Source organism: Cetorhinus maximus, chromosome 1 (genome assembly GCF_964194155.1).
Source record: "Cetorhinus maximus chromosome 1, sCetMax3.hap1.1, whole genome shotgun sequence".
NCBI classification, from domain to species: domain Eukaryota; kingdom Metazoa; phylum Chordata; class Chondrichthyes; order Lamniformes; family Cetorhinidae; genus Cetorhinus; species Cetorhinus maximus.
The window spans coordinates 11,992,652-12,011,391 of record NC_135879.1 but is presented as its reverse complement, the minus strand read 5'-3'; the positions used below and the strand labels follow the sequence as shown (position 1 = coordinate 12,011,391).

Genomic DNA, 18,740 nt, shown 5'->3' with positions numbered 1-18,740 from the left:
TGTAAAATTTAATGCCAAGACATAAGATGGCCTTTGCTTTGATGTTAGATGTAAACAAGCTACTACAGAGGGCATCTCAGCCAAGTCTGATCCTGTTCATGTCCACCTTGGCATAGTTTCCACTATAGAGTGACGGCTGGGAGCGTGAGTTCATGGATTTCCTGACCTCCCTAGGTCAGGAACGCTGGCATCATTCGATAGAAAGCAGGGATTGAGGCAAGGAGCCCCCTTGTGCTACAGAGGCTGGTGCTTTTCCTTGCTGCACCATCAAGAGAACTTCCGTGCCGTGTTTTCACCAGCCCCCTTTTGACTTCCTTTTCCCCGCAGCAAATGCCATTTCCTAACCACAATCACTTTGCAAGTGTGTACCTGTGTGAAGTAGATGTTAGTGGGAGCAAATCAACAGCGAGAACTTGCAGTTGTAGAGCACCTGTGAAAAAAGCCCCCCCCAAGGTGAGATCCAGAATTCGCCACGTGCAGCAATTGCAATAATGCACCACATCAGACAATCCCAACTTCGTAACTTACGCATGAGAGGGTTATTTGTTCACGTTTAGGAAAAGATTAGCAGGCGAGATGAGAAAAAAGTGAAATAACTCATTAACAAAAAACAGGTCTTAGTCGGAGCATAATGGCTTTTTCTTCACTCCACTGCACGCAATCTCACTGCCATAAAATTAGCCAACATTATTTAAATCTCTAATGCTGATTAGTGTTCAGAAAGGAGTTTGTAAAACTATACATCAGTTGATATTTCCGAGCTCAACCCTGTCTTTTGTCTCCGAATATTCCGGCAGCTGGATCAAGATAGACTTTAACCCGTCTCATCCAGCTGTGTGTCCAGGTGTTGAGTCCAGCTGGACTATTTGACCAGGGAGGACATCACAATAACCTGGATCCTTGTCCAGAGGGCAGGGAATAGTGCAGAGAGATTGGGTGGGTACAGGGGGTGACAAAGCACTTTGAAAACTGCTCTTGTCGGAGGAAGGTGCACTGTTTAAGGTAGGATAGTTTTCTGATAGCCAGAGTTGGACCAAAGAGCAGTTGAATGCACCAATTTCTTTGCTAACTTGTTTCAGAACTAAGGATTTCTTGTATTAAAAGCGGAGAAAGAATCCAGTCCCTTTTCCCCACTGAGCGCTTCACCCTTCAAAGCCACACTGTTCTCCTTTGAAAATTCCTGAACAAATGCACATTGTGCTATCTATTGAAGTTGTTGCCCCATTAACATCAGGAATCAAAGTGCATAGCAAAACGATCATGGAGAGGTGGCTTTTGTAGCTGTACATCTGTGGAAAATAGCCGATGTGGGTGATGCTTGTTCCTGTCGACTGATGTCCAGGCTGCTCATTCATGGACTGGCTGAGGGCTGTTGTTTGGATGTCACAGGGGTTACACTTCAGCATTTATTTTCATGTATCCATTACCACAGTATAACATTTTGGAAGAAAGATGTTTACTGTGTTTATTGTGCCTTTCTGTTATCTTTTCTTCCCTCTTTTATTTATCCTGTGTTTTGATTCTTCCTTCTCCATGTGTTATCCACAAGGTTTTCGTCAAGTATCATTTTCCTGGGCATTTTACCCCCACACATGATCTTTTTTTTTTTGCATACTTCAGTTTTTCTCCATTGCCTTTTCTCCCATGTCATTCTCCCTCAAGCCTTTCCCAGTACTGCTCCATAACTATCCGTTAAGAGTACCCGGACTGATTTGATTCCCTTTGTGGTTCCTTTTGTGTTAATATGTCTCCCGCCTTAGACCATAGAGACATGTTTTGGAATCCCAAAACCTGATTCCTCTTGCTCTGAAGCATTGCACGCTATTCCCTGGCTTTAGATGAGAAGAGAATGATAAGAATTGTCACTGAAACCTGGGCTTTAATTCCCTGAGTGAATAGAAATTAATTCGAGATAGTTAGTGGTTTCCGCAAGTAAAGCAAACCAGCTCTCGGTAAATAGCGTAAGTTACTTTCCTTGTAGGTTGAGCATTCTTCATGATTTTGCCACTTGTCCTATCTTCAATGGCGTTGAAATATAATTACTTCAGGCTGCCCTCTTAGACTGTTTCCATTAGGAATGTAGATGTATGAAATTAATACTGAGGTTTGTTCATTTTTGGGGAGCAGTTTGCCTTGGCTGATAACACTGCGACCGTGAACCGACCTGCCTGTTTCACATCCTGCCCTTTGACCCCAGTGGAAAGAGCAGTTGGACAGGATGTGGGGAAGTGAATTTGTTGCCATCCATTTTGTACCCCCGCTGAGCTTATTTCTATTCCAAATATTCCTCCACCCTCGAAATCCAATTCAACTTATTTTAGATTCTTTCACACGGGGTGTGGGTTAGGGTTAGCTGGGCCAGCGTTTGTTGCCCATCCCCAATTGCCCTTGAGAAGGTGGTGGTGAGCTGCCTTCTTTGAACCGCTGCAGTCCATGTGGTGGAGGTAACTGGATTTGGTCTTTCGCCCTGTGTGTAAAACAGTGGGAGGCCGACTTTATTTCAATTAACGATTAGCAAAATAACCAAAGGTGACAGGGGGAGAAACCTTTTCCACACGGTGAGTGGTTGTGGTCTTGAACACACTGCCTGTGAGTGTGGTGGAGGCAGATTCAAACGTGGCGTTCAAAAAGGAACTGGATCATCGCCTGAAGGGGAAAACAAAGTTGCAGGGCTATGGAGGAAAGACCGGCAAGTGGGACTGTCTGAAATGCTCTTACCGAGAGCTGGCATGAACGTGACAGGCTGATTGGCCTCCTGTGTGTTGTAACCCACATTGGAAAACATTTCATGAGATACAACATTTTGACCTTTATCATATGTCTCTGTCAGACAGACAATTTGGGCCACGCTCTCCTTGATTTTTCTTTTTTTGTTTAAAACGCTCGTGGGCACATCTAAATGATCTTTAGATCGTTGCCAGGTTTGATGAGCCGACAAACCCGGCTCTGGAGCGGACGAGGCTTTTTAACTTAGGCAGACCTGAATCTTGCCTGCCTCTCAGCCAGCGCTGCTATCTCCGAGTTCCTGCACATGTAAACAAACAGGCGAGTGGTTAGCAACGTGTCAGGTAGACTGTTTCAAGCAAACAGGAAGCTTGGTGTTTACACACCCACTGATCTGAAGAACGATACTTAGTGTGACCTGACACATGCCTCTCGACTGAACTCAGAATTTCGGGGCCAGTTATTATGTGCCTCTCCACTGACGTGTTCGCTTTCTGCTAGGGTGGGGAGTGTGGTTAAGTGCTGCAGCCCTGGGGTTAAATCTAGTCGGTCCAAATTGCCCTGTTCACCTCTTCGTCCCAGCCATTAGGAGAGTAACGGTTGGCACGAGCTAGGTACGAGGTCTGCTGGAAGGGAAATGATCAACCCCAGCCCCCCACCACGATGCTTCTGATCGCTGTCTAGTCTGTTGGAAAGTAGTTGTATTTGTGGGGCCTCCAGTGCAGGCAGGCTCAGGCTTGGCCACTGCCTGCTCCCCCACCCACCCACAGTGGAATTGCCTGCTGACACCGTCTGTGCTCACACCTGCCAAACAGCTGCTAGGCTGAGGGTCCGGAAACACTTGTGGGTCTGGACCCCAGAGATAAGTCGTCCCCAGCAGGAGGGATGAAAAGCCGACACTTTTAAAAGTACAAGGCGGACACCAAAAGACATTGAACCTCGATCATTCGGTAAACGGTGTAGCCTCCTTATCTTTGTTCCCTCACTGCCAGCAGCACACGCAGAATTAACCCAGTCGAGAAGATGCTCTTTTACGCTCATTGAGAAAATGCTTGCTGGAAAGGGAGCGTCTTTACTTGTTGTGGGGTAAAATAATTATCCCATGACATCCTATAGAAAGAGACAGCTGCAGCAATTGTGGATTAGCACTAGATTCCGCACCCACCAACCCCCCCCCCCACCCCCAACCAACCCCCCCACCCCCTCTTGTCTGCTGGAATCTTTTTTGTGTCGCTGTTTCGTTTGAAGCTTAACCACAGCTGGAAGAGCTGTAATTGTGATTTTGATTCTGCCGGCTTCACTGTTGGATTACACCTTGTTCAGGCTTGCCTTCACTTGGCCAGACTTCAGCTGTGGGGCCTCTGCAGAGGAGGCTCAGATGTGGGCACTCATTAGTCGAGTTTTTTTTTTTCACACATGCCTGTGGTTGCCTGCAAAGCTCCTGATCCTGTCCTCTATCCACAGCTGTCGCAGTTCTACCAGTCAGATGCGTCCAAAGCTATCCCAGAGTGGTGCATATCCTGCTTAATGCTTCCCCGCTCTCTGCATCTGCCTTTGTATTCTGGCTTTTTCTCGCTACAAAACCTCAAGGCTCCCAGGACGGTTATCAGCCTTTTAAGAAAGTGTTGCATGTACACCAGCATTTTCCTGCACGCCTTTCCTAAGCACTGGCAGAATGAAAAGGATGGAAATAAAAATCCAGTGTGACTTTAGATGTAAGTTGTAAATCAATATTGCCAAGCATTCCCGAATAGTTGTTTAATATTCAGAGTCCATTTTAAACACTTGCACTCAGCAGCTTATTCTGTGGCTCAGTCAGCACAATGCTCCCACCTCTGGATCACAAGGTTCCATGTCCAAGACCCACTCCGGGGCTTGAGTACAAAAAATCAAGTGTAGTGCCGAGAGAGCACTGCACTGTCAGAGGTGTTGTCTTTCAGATGAGGTATTAAATTGAAGCCCTGTCTCACTGCCTGCGTGAGTAGATGTTAAGGATCCCATGGGGAGTATCTCTCAAAGAGTAGGTGAGCTATTCCTCATGCTAAGCAACATATGATGAAAGAGAGAGCTAAGTGATCCCTGCCACCAACAGATCTAAGTGCTGCTACATCCAGTCGTGAACAATTAAACAAACAAAAAAAATCCCCCAGGGGTATGGGGAGAGAGTGGGAGTATGGTATTGAGGTAGAGGATCAGCCATGATCATATTGGATGGTGCAGCAGGCTTGAAGGGCCGAATGTCCTTAAATAACATCACAAAAAGCAGATTGTGTGGTCATCGTCACTTTGCTGTTCTGAGGGAGTTTGCTAAGCACAAACTGGCCGCTGTGTTTCCTCCTTTGTAACAGTGATTCTACATCAAAGAACGAATACTTAATTGGCTGTAAAGCGCTTTGAGACACCCAGCAGTTGTGAAAAGTGCTGTGTAAATGCAAGTCTTTATTTTTTTATTTTTAAGCAACCACTTTGGAGCACCTGCACCTCCCTTTAAGAATTCCCACTTCTGTCGGAAGGTTGTGGGTTTGAGCCCCACTCCAGAGACTTGAACATGTAATCTGGGCTGACCCGACAATGCAGCACGGAGGGAGTGCTGCACTGTTGGAGGTGCCATTTTCCGATTGAAACATTAAACCCAGCTCCCATCTGCCCTGCAGGCGATGGTTAAAGATCCTATGGGATGAATTTTACGTGTCCCCAGTGGGCATGTCTCCTGTGGGGGGGGCACGTAAAATGGTGTGGGTGCCCAACCCATCATTTTCCTAACCACCCCCGAGATCTCCCCAATAATACAGAGGAGCAGGTGAATGCCGAAATTGGTAGCCCGCCTGCCATATTAAAATGACCAATTAAGGGTCAATTAGGCTTCTTATCAAACGTGTTGACCCTGATAATATGCTGCCCACCCCATAATATGTTTGGTGTGGGCAGCAGGGCTGGAGCAGGAAGCCTGATTTTTAAACTTAAATGTTTAAAGGGCCGGAAGGAAGGGGAAAGTCGCACTTTGGAGGCTGCCCTTTGTCGATCACAGGGTGGCCCCTCCTTAAGTTGAACCCTCTGCTCCCTTCCTACCCGGTCCCTCCCTTAAACCCAAACTACGACCCCCCCTGCCCTCTTCCTAACCTACCCAAACCCTCCCGGCCCAAGACTTACCTGCTCCGGGGATCCATGAGCCTTAATTCTTCGTTTCCTTCTACAGTCCCGGCAACGGCCACTCATGCCCTCCTGGGGCTGCCGGGACCGACGCAGCTGCTGGCCAAATCGGATTGGCCAGCAGCTCCAGTGGGCGGGACTTCCTTGGGGCAAAAATCCCACTTGGGCCTCATTACTCTGTTCAGCAGCGCTTTATGGCAGTGGGGCAGTTCGGCGTGGAGCATATCGGCTCCCTGCCGACGTGGTTTCCAAGGGGGCACTCTCCCCCCTTCCTGCCCCCTCCCCCCTTCCTGCCCCCCTGCCCCCACAACCTTCCCACCTGTATTATTCTACCCCATGACTCTATTTTGAAGAAGCATAGAGTGGTCATCTCAGTGTAAAATGCTTAGGCACATCTTGAGGTCATGAAAGCCACTAGGTTAAATGTAAGTCCTATCCTTCCCCTTTCCTGTTATCTGCCTTGGTGCCTTTTGGGTTTGGCTTCATCGCTTCATCAGATAGTCAAAACACTTTGCCATTCCTGCATCCCTCACAGCTGCATTGCCTTTATCCACTTCAGTATGAAGAGTGTCAAGGCATTGAGTTTGAACTCTCATTCTGTCAATGCATGAATATTTTTACTCCCCCCCCCACAACACCCCTCACCCACCTTAATGCCTGTCGATGCTTCTGAGACCACCCGGCATGAAGTTCTTTATCAGCCATAGCATGAGGTGCGGGAGGAAGGGTAACTGTAAAAGGAAGTCAGAATTAGAGAGGAAGAAAATCCTTCCCCAAAACCCCAACCGGAACATTGTTTTCCATGAGCGCTTACCTGGCATAAATGAGGGCTCTCTCACTAGCAGTGGTGCTGGTGACAGCTCATTTTATGAAGACAAAGCTGATTAGAACACCAGGGTATTGTGTACCTCATTGGTCATGGTGGTGCCTCATGTGGCTGGCTGTGGGTGGGGTAGGGGGGCTGTTGAAGCCTACCTCCAGGTAAACAGTTCAGCGCAAACACTGATCCTGTGTGTTCCAGGTTGCCTCATTACTTGTATCTTTGATTTGCATGCTCCTGTATCTAGTATCATGTGGGACTGTTTGGTAAAGATTGGCATTGGTTTTCTGAATAAATTTGCATTTGTGCTACAGCATGCAATCCTTCTCCTCATTTTCCTTCCACAGCCCTGATAATTGTGGGAAGACGAGCATGTGGATTCCTTGGTTAGAGTGGTCAGTAACTAAGCTACTGGCAGTCTCATTGGTAATCCTCTTTCCTGTCAGCTGGAAGGTTATGGGTTTAAGTTGCACTCCAGAGACCTGGGTAGACTGACACTTCTGTGCAGCACTGAGGGAGTGCTGTTCTGCCTCTTAAGTAAAACGTTGAGCCAAGACACTATCTGCCCCCTCAGGTGGATGTAAAGGGCCAATATTTATCCCTCCACAGACATCAATGAAAGAGATTTTCTGATTATTTACCACATTTCTGTTTATGGCTGTGTGATGTACACAAATTGCCTACACTTCAGAAGTACTTTCTTGGCCATAATGAGCTTTGGGATGTCCCAAAGTTGTGAAAGGCATAAATAAATGTATTCTTTTCTCAATTCAGAAATGAAATCACTTTTCACACAAATGGCAGTGAAAAACTGGGACTCCCCCCCCGTCCCCTTCCCTCCCCCCACCCCCCCATTTCACCTCCCCCCCCGTCCCCTTCCCTCCCCCCATCCCCCCCCATTTCACCCCCCGCCCCCCACAATCCCCTTCCCTTCCCCCACCCCCCCAAAGAAGGGATGTTGCATCAATTGAAATTTTGAAGGCTGAGATCGATTGTTTTTTTTGTTAGGTAAAGGTATCAAACATTACAGAGCAAATGCAAAGTTGAGATACAGATCGGGCTCAAGGGGCTGAATGGCCTCCTGTTCCGATATTTCCCATGCTGTTAGCTGTTCTCAGCTGCCTTCGTGCTAAAGGTGGCCGAGGTAGCCACAGTGCCTTAGAAGCACTGGAACAGTGAAACAGCACAGAAGGAGACCTTGCTTCCCGTTTATGACAGGGCTTTGCTGGAGCCATCCAAAGCTAATTCCTTTACTTTCTCCCCGTATCCCTATTTATCCAGTTTACCATTAATAGCAGCAATGGCCTTTGCCACAACCATTTCGTGTGGCAAACACCAAGGGGAGGCAGTGGCATAATGGTATTGTCACTGAGCTTGTATTCCAGAGACCCAGGGCAATGCTCTGGGGGCCTGAGTTTGAATCCCACCACGGCAGATGGTGAAATTGGAACTCAATGTAAAAGAAATCTGGAGTTAAAAGTCTGATGACCATGAAACCATTGCCGATTGTTGTAAAAACCCAACTGGCCCCTTTAGGGAAGGAAACCTGGTGTCCTTACCTGGTCTGGCCTACATAGTGACTCCAGACCCACAGCAATGCAGTTCACTCACAAATGCCCCCGAATAAGCAATAAATGCTGGCCTAGCTAGTGATGTCCACATCCCATGAATGAAAAAAATTCCATGCTCTAGCTGACCTCTGTGTAGAAAAAAAATTCTCTCAATCCCTCTCCTCACTTGCCTAGTGACTAGTTGAAGTTAAGTCATCACTGCAGAAATAGGCTTTTGCCACTCACTTTGTCACAACACTTCATAAATTCTTTGCTTAGTTCTGCTATCCAAAATCAGTCCCCATGGCAATGGTTCCACGCCTCTGTTATCATCGTGGTGAACCTGTGCTGTGCACTCTCTGTGGCTTTAAAGCACTAATAGCCTGAGTTTAGAAGAGGGAAATGACTGACCCTTGGTGTGTGGTAAAAGTGAAGACAAATTTGGACTGTGATGGTTGCTGCAGTCAAATATCCTGCTGCCGCTCCATGGGCAGAATTTTTCAGTTGGTGTGCGTGGGCGGGCCCGACACGTCAACGCGTAAAATGACGCGCGATGACTTTGGGCGAGTGTCCCGATGTCATCACACAGTCTGGCGATATTTTGTTCAGCAGGCACGCGCCGGAGTCGGCTGCATGCCCGCCGATATGTAAATGGCCTATTAAGGCCATTAAGGAAGTAGTTAATGTAATTGTCCATCCTTAAGGTTGGCGGGGCAGGCGAAAAGGCCAAGCGGCCTTCGAGTTTTTTAGGAAACCTCATCCACGAGCGGGATGAGCTTTCCTAAAGCTTTTATTGAATAAATAAGTACATTTCCATAAATATAGAAACATGTCCCAACTCATGTGACACAGACTCTGTCACATGAGCAGGGATGTGTTACAAATTAGTTTGAATTTTTTTTTTAATCACTGAATGAAACCGCATCCCGCCCGTGGATGAGGTTTCGCAAAAAACCCAAAGGCCATTTGGCCTTTTCACCTGCCTGTCAACCGTGAGGTTGGACGGGCAGTGAAAAAGCTCACTTCATTAGAACTTCAGTGGCCTTAACAGGCCTGTTAATTGTTGACGGGCGCGCTGCTGACTCCTGCGTGTGCCCACCAACCGAAATATCGTGCGAGTGCGTGATGACGTCAGGACGCTCACCTGACATCATCACGCGTCATTTTATATTCACTCAGGTCGGATGTGCGCCCTTTCAACCAGCGCAATATTCTGCCCCTGGAAATTACAGTGCACTGGATTGTATACTTGACTAGTGCTACACAAGTAGGGGAGAGTACTTCACACTGAAAATACTCACCCATAAGCTGTCCTCCTTTTAGACCAAAAAAGGCCTAGGTTCTCACCTTATTAGGTGCGCACCTCGATTCTGCGCTTTCTTGTTGGGATCATGGGCTTAGTGACCCTGGTGATCTTTTTGGCAGGTGAGGCACACGCTGTTCCATAAGCCGTCTTGTCATTATAGCACCGGGGCCTTTACACAAGCCCTGATACCTTTGATGGCACACATCACAAAGCAGGAACGGAGGCTACAGCCACCCAAGGAGAAGCTTCAAAAATCTGAAAAAAATGCTTTTAAGATGCAGGTTGCAGTTGAACACATGGAATTTTCTAAAGCAGAAATAGTTTGTTCTCACGCGTGCCGATTCTACAGCCAATGCCAGCCTGACAAGGCCTCATTGCTGGCATCTGATGCTGGTCATAGCTCAGCTGTCAGTGCTCTTACTTCTCACTCAGAACAACATGGATTCAAATCCCACTCCCAAGACTTGAATCTAGGCTGTACAAGGGGAGCTACACTGTGAGAAAGGTTACCTTGCTTTCAGCTGAGGTATGAAACTGAGGCCCCGTTTGCCCTCTTGGGTGGGTGTAGAAAAATTTCATGTACTATTTTGAAGTAGAGCAGGGGGAGTTCTCCCCCACATTGTGGCCGATAATTAGCCCTCAATCAGCATCAGAAAAATCAGGTCATCTGGTCGTTATTGCGTTCTTGTTTTGGCGGGAGCTTGCTGTACGCAAATTGAGCTGCTGCGTTTTCTCCATTAAACTTCAAAAGTGCTTTATTGGCTGCAGTGCACTTTGAGATGGCCTAAGTCCCTGGAGAGGCACTATATAAATGCAAGCTCTTTCTTTCTTCCACCTGATGAGCCACCTCTGGGTGAAGGTCATTTTCGGGTAAATACAGAAATGGAATCACTTGTTTCGCCAGGTAACGGTTGCATGTTTTGGGAGAGTGCTTGCTGGGCAGGAATTCTTTGGACATCTGTGAGATGTGGACAACGTAGGATGCTTGCCGTTGGAGCACTCTTTTCCTGGTCGTTTTGTGCACTCCTCTGTTGAAGGTCGTATGTGTGTAATTGTTGTTCAGTTGCCTCGACTGCTTCCAGACTAAAATCAAAAGTTCATTGTTTCCTGGGTGAATGGCTCCAATTGTTGTTGTAATGGTATCTTTTTTTTTTGTTTTAAGATTGAATCAGCTGCTTTGTTGCTGTCTTCTCTGAAGCGGCTCAGACACTCTGCTCACTGGCCAGTTAATTTTAAGTTTGTGATGCTAGCCTGAAGCCTGCAAACAGATCACAAGACAGTGGACGAGAGTAGTTATTTGTAGCAACCGTTTCAGAGGTCTCCAGACAGCGTAACCTTATTTTCTTTCCCCCACTGTCAGAAACTGATTTGAAGAGATTGTTTGTGCTCTGTGAAGATTTTTTTTTGGCGTGGATGTGAGGCCCTGTGTGATACGTTGGGTGTCAAGTGTGTGTGGAGCAGGGACAGGCTTGGTCTTCTTTCTATGAAAAACGATGAGATGAACAGCCTGGTACTGTATTGGATCACATGCTTATGAACTATAATCCGACTTCAGCAAACCGAACCCCACAAATCGATCATTTAGAAATTTAAAATTTGGTTAATCTATTGGTTTATCTTGAAGTCGATGGTTTGTAGCGTGTTCCCCGTGCATTTCCCATTTGTGAGGCATTCGACCGAATTTCGCTGTGGACTTAGGACCCTAATGTCGAGGCAAAAAGCAGGTCCTGAACCTGCACTCGCTGGCAACGGGACTGGGTCAGCGATTCTCCCACAGGCCGCCTCCTATTTGGTCACCTGGGAATCCACCATCCTTATGGCTGGCCCAATCAGAGGGCTGACGGCATCAGGGGCCTCAACAATGGCACTGGGGGAGGTGGGTGCTGCTGAGGCAGGTTGGATACCACGGGGCTCCTGCCCCTGGCTGAGGTTTCGTTAAAAATGCAAAGACCACCTGGCCTATTGGCCCGCCTGCCAGCCAAAAGGTTGGACACGCAGCGAAAAATTCAATTTAATTAATTGATTAAGGCCTCTCTTAATAGGCCTCTTAATTGTCAGCGGGTGTGCGGCCACCTCTCATCCGCATCTACTGCCCAAAAGATCGCGAGAGTGCCCGATGACATTGGGACACTTGCCCAACATCATCGCGCACTATTTCACTCCCATTCGGGTAGGGCACACGCCTGCCCATGGGAGGAAATATTCTGCCCAGGAATTCTGCAACTCCAATGCCTCCCGCCACTTCTCTTCTTTCTTCTTCCTTCCTTCCTTCTTCCTTAACCAAGGTTTCCCACACACATTTCCCATTTCCGCCAACTCCAGCATGATGCCACCACCAAATGCGTCTCCCCTTTACCTACGCCCCCCCACCGTCGGCATTCCATGGGGACCATTCCCTCTGGGACTGGTCCACTCCTCCATCACCCCCTACACCTCAACCCCCTCCCACGGCACCTTCCCATGCGACCGCAGAAGGTGCAACACCTGCCCCTTTACTTCCCCTCGCCTCACCGTCCAAGGGCCCAAACATTCCTCTCAAGTAAAGCAGCATTTCACTTGCACTTCCCTTAATTTAGTCTACTGCATTTGCTGCTCCCAATGCGGTTTCCTCTACATTGGAGAGACCAAACGCAGACTGGGTGACCACTTTGTGGAACACCTTCGGTCTGTCCGCAAGCATGACCCAGACCTCTCTGTCGCTTACCATTTCAACACTCCACCCTGCTCTCATGCCCACATGTCCGCCCTTGACCTGCTGCATTGTTCCAGTGAAGCTCAACGCAAACTGGAGGAACAGCACCTCATCTTCTGACTGGGCACTTTACAGCCTTCCGGACTGAATATTGAGTTCAACAACTTTAGACCATGAACTCTCTCCTCCATCCCCACCCCCTTTTTGATCCCCCTTTTTTCTATATTCATTTTTATTTATTTAATTTTTTTTTTCCCACTTATTATCATTATTATTATTTTTAAAATTTATTTCCATTTTTATTCATTGTTTTATCTCCAGCTTTTAGCCTATTTTCGACCTTTTTTTCCCACCACCTCTCCCCATCCCAGCCCCACTAGGGCCACCTGCCACTTTCCAGAGTGCGCATCCTGGTCCTCCCATTATCACATTCTGCTTTCCACTCTTACTGTCACCATTAGCACCTCCTTTAGCCAGTACCACCACTATTAACAACCCTTTGACCTTTTGCTTATGACATCTTTTGCAATCTCTCCTTTGCCTCCACCTATCGCTGGCCTTCTATCCAGCTTCACCTGTTCCACCGCCCCGTAAACAGTATCTATTTCACCACAATTCTGCATCCCTTTAGCTCTGAAGAAGAGTCATACGGACTCGAAACGTTAACTCTGTCTTTCTCTCTCCACAGACGCTGTCAGACCTGCTGAGTTTTTCCAGCATTTTCTGTTTTTGCTCCCCCACCTCCCCCCCCAGCCCGCCGTCACTTCCCAGCTTGCCCCAGGAATGCCCCTTCCATGAAGCCAACAGCCTCCCTATACAGTGCGCTGTAACTCCATCATCAGGAAAATATTGGCAACATTGTGAAATGGCCCTTAACTGGGACTTTAATTATGCAAAGAATGAAAATTCACCAGCAGTGGTACAGCAACGGGGAGCTGTCCCATAACAGTTTCTCACTATTTTACTGCCCCCCGCCCCCCTCCAACCCCCGATTCTGTTCCCGCCACCCAGAGGGCTGGTAAAATTCAGCCCATTGACCATTGCGCGACTTCCCAGTTGCAGTGCGGCACTGTCTGTGCTCCACTGGAAATGTGCCTGAAAACAGGCTGTAACCAATTGCCAGGCCAAGGTCTCCTTGTTGCTAAACTAAGATTGAAGGTTGCCCATTGTATCTAACACTTTGAACGAGCATTAGAATGCCTAGAAACACTGAACTCGATTCAGCTGACTGGGGCAGCATGGTCGTGTCCCACATAAGGAGGTTTAGTGCAGTGTTGCACCTCCCTTATTCCACAGCAATGATCTGCGATGATTGTGTCACTGTGGGATGATGAGTTCCAACCTGGCAAGGAGCAAACCTCAATGCCAAGTTGTAGGTGTGACAGCTCCCCCATTTCCTCCCTGTACTATGTTAGCAACAGCCATTTAAATGGATTGGCTTCAATCCAAAATCTGTAGGGTTGCACAAAAAAGTGCCTTTGGGATCATGGCTACTCCATTGAAACATGGTCAATGTATTGAAAAATGGCTGCTCCAACGAAACATGAGCACCCTACCGATCTGTCAGTGTGGATAGGCTGAAGGATCACAACTAATTGTAACAATACTGTTTCAGTGTCCAACCAGAAAGGAGTTTCTTATTGAAAGTGACAGGAAATAGTGTACAGTGGGACATTGTCAAGGTGTGTGCCTCTCAGGTCTGTTCCTCAGGAAGGGTTCCTGCCTTGGAACTGGGCACCCTATTTACAAAAATCACACAACAAGTGTTGGGCTTTTATTTAATTTTAATATGTTGTCACTAGCGTATATGTCTGATTGCACACGGATATATGAAATAATAGAAAATGGAAGAAATAGTTGCAAAAGAACTTTTTGTCTACCACAGGAAGTGATTCAAAGCAACTTCCTGTGGATAACTCTGAAGAAGAATGGTTTTTGGACAATAGGGTGATGCCCTTTTACCTGAGTGAGCTACACGCAGTTTCTGACACCATCAACTTTGTTCAGTTCGACACACACAAATATTCACTGTGATGGTAAGTGATCTCATCGCTTATCCACAGTATTAGGATCTTCAGGGGAAATGATTAATTCCTCACTTTCTTCATTAGCATAGTTGAATAGTTCGGATAAAGCTGATCTGTTGAGGCAAAAGTACAGATGTCATTAAAGGAAAGATAGCTGTTGTGAGTATCTAGTTCATAAGTCAAGTGCTTTAGGATATACCTTTTAGTTTTAGCATGTAGCTTTGTAATTTTAGGAATTAATATTTAACTGTAGAAAATGGGATAAATGCAATTAAAGCAAGCTTGAAGTCTATTACACTTAAAAGGTTGGGGCTATGTTGCCTTAAGAGATTAACAGCTAGAAAGATAAGATCATAAAACAGCAGGTGGGCTCACTTAGCTAAAAAGCTGGAGAAGTGATGTCTGCAATACTTCTAAGAACAAGGATAGCCCAGAGAGATATTTTGTTTTGGGAGGTAGAGCTAAATTAATTTAAAAGCACTTAGTGAACCTGAAAGATTGTAAAACCAATTTACTTTATCAGATCAAAGAAGAAATTGTAAATGAGGGATAATTAATCTAAAGGTCGGTTTGAGGACAACCAAGAGCAGACTACATCATCTTGGAGATCGGTGGAGCTTAAGAAGGTTGTCTGGTTTCAAATTACCTGGGTGTTTGCTGAGAGCGTTAGTTGCAGTTTGGACCTCATGTGGTTTGCAGCTCTCTGACAGAAGATAGCCAAAGTAGATGACAGTTAGATAGACCTGCACTGTAAGCAAAGTAAAAAAAAAACTAACTTCATCATTGAACTTGTGGAATGGGGGTGAGGCTTAATCTCAGTTTGAACTTTGTGAGGGAACAGAAGCTGGAAGATTACTTGTTTGAAACAAGTGGAAGAATCTACAGTGGTCCTCATAGTCTTGTGGCAAAGAAAGCAACAAGCAGAGTTAGCTTGGAAATATTTAAAAGTAACCAGAACAAGGGACTGAGGCATCCAGAGTGGGAAAATGAAAGTTTTACCTCTGAGAATAGCTGGAGCTGAGGAGAATTCTCCAGAGGACTGTGACATACTAATGGGTGTTCCTAAAGAAGTAAATAACTTTAAAATTGATGTGTCTTATAAGAGAATTCTTCGGGGGAGTAAGAAGTAAACCTGGGTACATAACATATGTAGCTATAAACAATATTGTTAAGTTAATAATGCTTGTTTTCTTTAATTCTTTTATATACAATAAAGTTTGTGTTTTGTTGAAAAAGTGAAAACTTGTGGTGTAGTTCTATTGGTTAAAATAAGCAATTGGATTTTTCTTTAAAGGTTAATGGTCCCTAACAGGATCATAACACATGATGGAGAACTGAATAAAAATACATTGATAGGGTGAGATGAAGTAAGATGGGAGGAGGCTCATGTGAAGCACAAACACCAGCATAGATCTGTTGGGCTGAATGGCCAGTTTCTGAGCTGAAAGCATTATGGCTGGGATTTTCCATGGTAAAATTTGGTGGACCGGCAAAAAGTCCATTGACACTCAGGAACTGGCAGGAATGGAAAATCCAGGCCTATGTAATACATTGGCCCGCCAACATTTCATATCTAAAATTCCTGCCCTTTTATTTAAAACCTTTCATTGCCCTGCCCCTCCCTATCCCTTTGTCCTCTTCCAGCCCTACAGCTTTCCATGAACTCAGCGTTGCGTGAACTCCGGCCTGTTATGCATTCCCACCCTCCCCCCACCCCACCTCCCTTTTCCCCACCATCGATGGCCCATGCCTACAGTTGTCTAGGCCCAGTTCTTTGGAATTTTCTCTTTAAATCTCTAAGTCTCCTGTCAATTAAGACCCTTCTTGAGACCCATGTGTCTGACCAAGCTTTTAGTCATCCCTCCTAATGTCTCCTTCTTTGGCTCCGTGTCAATATTTTTTAGTCTTTTTATGCTTCTATGAAGCAACTTGGAATGTTTTCCAAGTTAAAGGTCTTATATAAATGCAAATTATTATTCTTGGAGAATTTCTGCTCCTGTATCGAACCCCTATCTAGGAAACACTGTGGGTTCTAAGCTCTGAAATTCCCTCTCTAAAGCTCTCCGGTGCAACTTAAAAACCTTCCTCTTTAACCAAGCTTTTGGTCATCTAGTCTAATATCTCCCGATGTGATTCGCTGCTCTATGTTATTTTATAATGCTCCTGTAAAGTGCCTTGGGATGTTTTATTATGTTAAAGGTGCCATATAAATCCGAGTTGTTGTTCTTATTGATGACTCAACAATAGTGATCAGGCTTACAACAACTTGCAGCTATACAGCACCTACCTGTAGCATCGAACAAGGTCCCACAGTGCCTCACAAAAGTAAAATGATGCCGAGCCCATAGGAGGGGTGAGCAAAAGCTTGGTCAAAGAGGCGGGTTTCAGGGGTCTCACTAGAGGAAGGGGGCGTGGAGAGGTTTGGGGGGAACCCCCATACATGGCTCCCAGGCAGTTGAATGATAGGACAAAGATAGAACAAAGCGAGGATGAGAAACGCGTAAGAGGCCAGAGTTGGAGGTACGAAAAGTTTAAGGGTGATTTAAGGCTGGAGGATGTTACGTGGATTAGGAGTGAAGAGGCCTTGAAGGGATTTTAAACACAAAGATAGGAATTTTAAATTGCAGTTGTTGCAGCACTAGGAACCAATTTATGTTTCCAAGGAACAGGAGTGACTGGTGAGTGGACCTAGTTTGCGATAGAATCCGGGGAGCAGAGATTTGTATCTAAGGACACCCAGACCCCTCTATACTGCAGCATTCTGTAGTCTCTCCATTTAAATAATATTCTGCTCTTCTGTGCTTCCTGCCCAAGTGGACAGCCTCACATTTTCCCACATTATACTCCATCTGCTCATTTTTTTCTCCGCTCAGTGAACCTATCTAGCTCCCTTTGCAGACTCTTTGTATCCTACCTAGCTTTGTATCATCGGTAAATTTGGTTACAATGCAGTTGGTCCCTTTATCCAAGTCATTCATGTGGATCATGGGCGGAATTTTCTGCCTGTCGGGGGGGTTTGGGTGGGCAGGGACGGACGCGGACCCGATCGGCGCCCCCGATTGGGTCTGCGCTGCCATTTTATGTGGGCGGGCCAATTAAGGCCCGCCCAGCTTGACGCGCACCCAGAAGCGCTGAGCGCTCCCTGTGCGAGTGGGGGTGGGTTGCCTGAGTCGGGGGTGCACTCTTTTGCGCGTGCGCACGAAAGAGTGCAGAAACCTCCCTGAGGCACAACGGGGCCTCAGGGAGATTAGTTTTAAGTCCAAAAAGTTTAATAAAGTGGTGAGAAAATTCTTATGACGTGCCCCCTCACGTGAAACTGTCACATGAGCTGGGACATGTACATTAATTTCAAGAAAAATTTTTGTCAAAATTTTAAATCATTCATGAAACCCCATCCCGCCCGTGGATGAGGCTCCACGAAAAATGCGAAGGCTGCCTGGGCTTTTCGCCTGCCCCCCAACCTTAAGGTTGGATGTGCAGCCCTGTTAATTACTTAATTGAGAGTTAAATGGCCTTAATAGGCCTCTAACAGCCGAATCGGGTACGTGCCCACTGAACTGATAGTCTGAATGATGCCGGGGCATACGCCCGCGTTATTTTGCGCCTCGGTGAGCGCCCCCGCTTGCCGAGCCGAAGATTCAGCCCCATAAATAGTTGAAACCCCAGCACTGGTCCCTGTAGCAGGTCGCTAGTTACAGTTTGCCAACCTGAAAATGACCCATTTATCCCAGCTCTCTGTTTCCTGTTAGTCAGCCAATCCTCTATTTGTGCTAACATATCACACCCCCCACCCACCCCACACTATGAGCTCTCTCACCTTGTGCAGTAACCTTTTATGTGGCCCCTTATTGAATACCAACTGACCAGGCTGACCAACAACTTGAAAAGTGCTGGCACAGGCCCCGCCCCGAATCAAAAGAACAGCTGGAATGAATATAAGCTGCCGACATGTGAAAACAGGTAATTAAACTGGAATTGCAGTGGGTTTCTTGTCACTTGAGCTGTAGGCTTAACAAGCATTTCTTCACTTGTCGTGGAAGAGGGGTGGGGGCGTCATAAGAATGCAAGTGTTGAATGCATGATATTTATTTTGGGGTAGAGGGTTCTGTCCTGGGTGCAGATCATGCAGAATAGTTTTCACGTTGATGCTTTATGTAGTGTGCTTGCCAACATTTTATATCCTACAATGGACCAGCTCCTGTCAATCCTTCCAGGCAGGTATGTTATTACAAATAATTAATTATTAATGATCAATAACATTGAGGACAAAGATGATTGGAAAATGGGCAACACCACGAGACAAAGCCTTGGTCCGCTCTGCAAATAGTGCATGAAAATTCCTTTTAAGATGTTGAAAGTGGTGATAAGAATTTCATACAGCTATTGAATCTTGAAGCAAAATAAACCTAAAAAATCCTACGCCATCCTCATCACTGCTGAAATTCTTACCCTTGACTTTCATCACCTCCGG

General features: G+C 46.3%; 1 protein-coding gene across 10 annotated transcripts in view; it reads left to right on the top strand.

Annotated features, from left to right (window-relative positions):
* The window catches only part of lef1 (lymphoid enhancer-binding factor 1), a 170,031-nt gene that overhangs the window by 126,027 nt on the left and 25,264 nt on the right, over positions 1 to 18,740 (top strand). For 3 of the 10 annotated variants that reach the window (XM_078532919.1, XM_078533013.1, XM_078532848.1), the window contains exon 10: positions 14,128 to 14,278. The exons of 6 other annotated variants lie outside the window; for them this stretch is intronic. In XM_078532919.1, the coding sequence (XP_078389045.1) occupies positions 14,128 to 14,276 (149 nt within the window). In that variant the 3' untranslated portion in view covers positions 14,277 to 14,278. Of the gene's footprint in view, positions 1 to 14,127; positions 14,279 to 14,792; positions 15,414 to 18,740 lie in introns of those variants that run through there. One more of the 10 variants, XM_078532992.1, reaches the window with a different exon arrangement.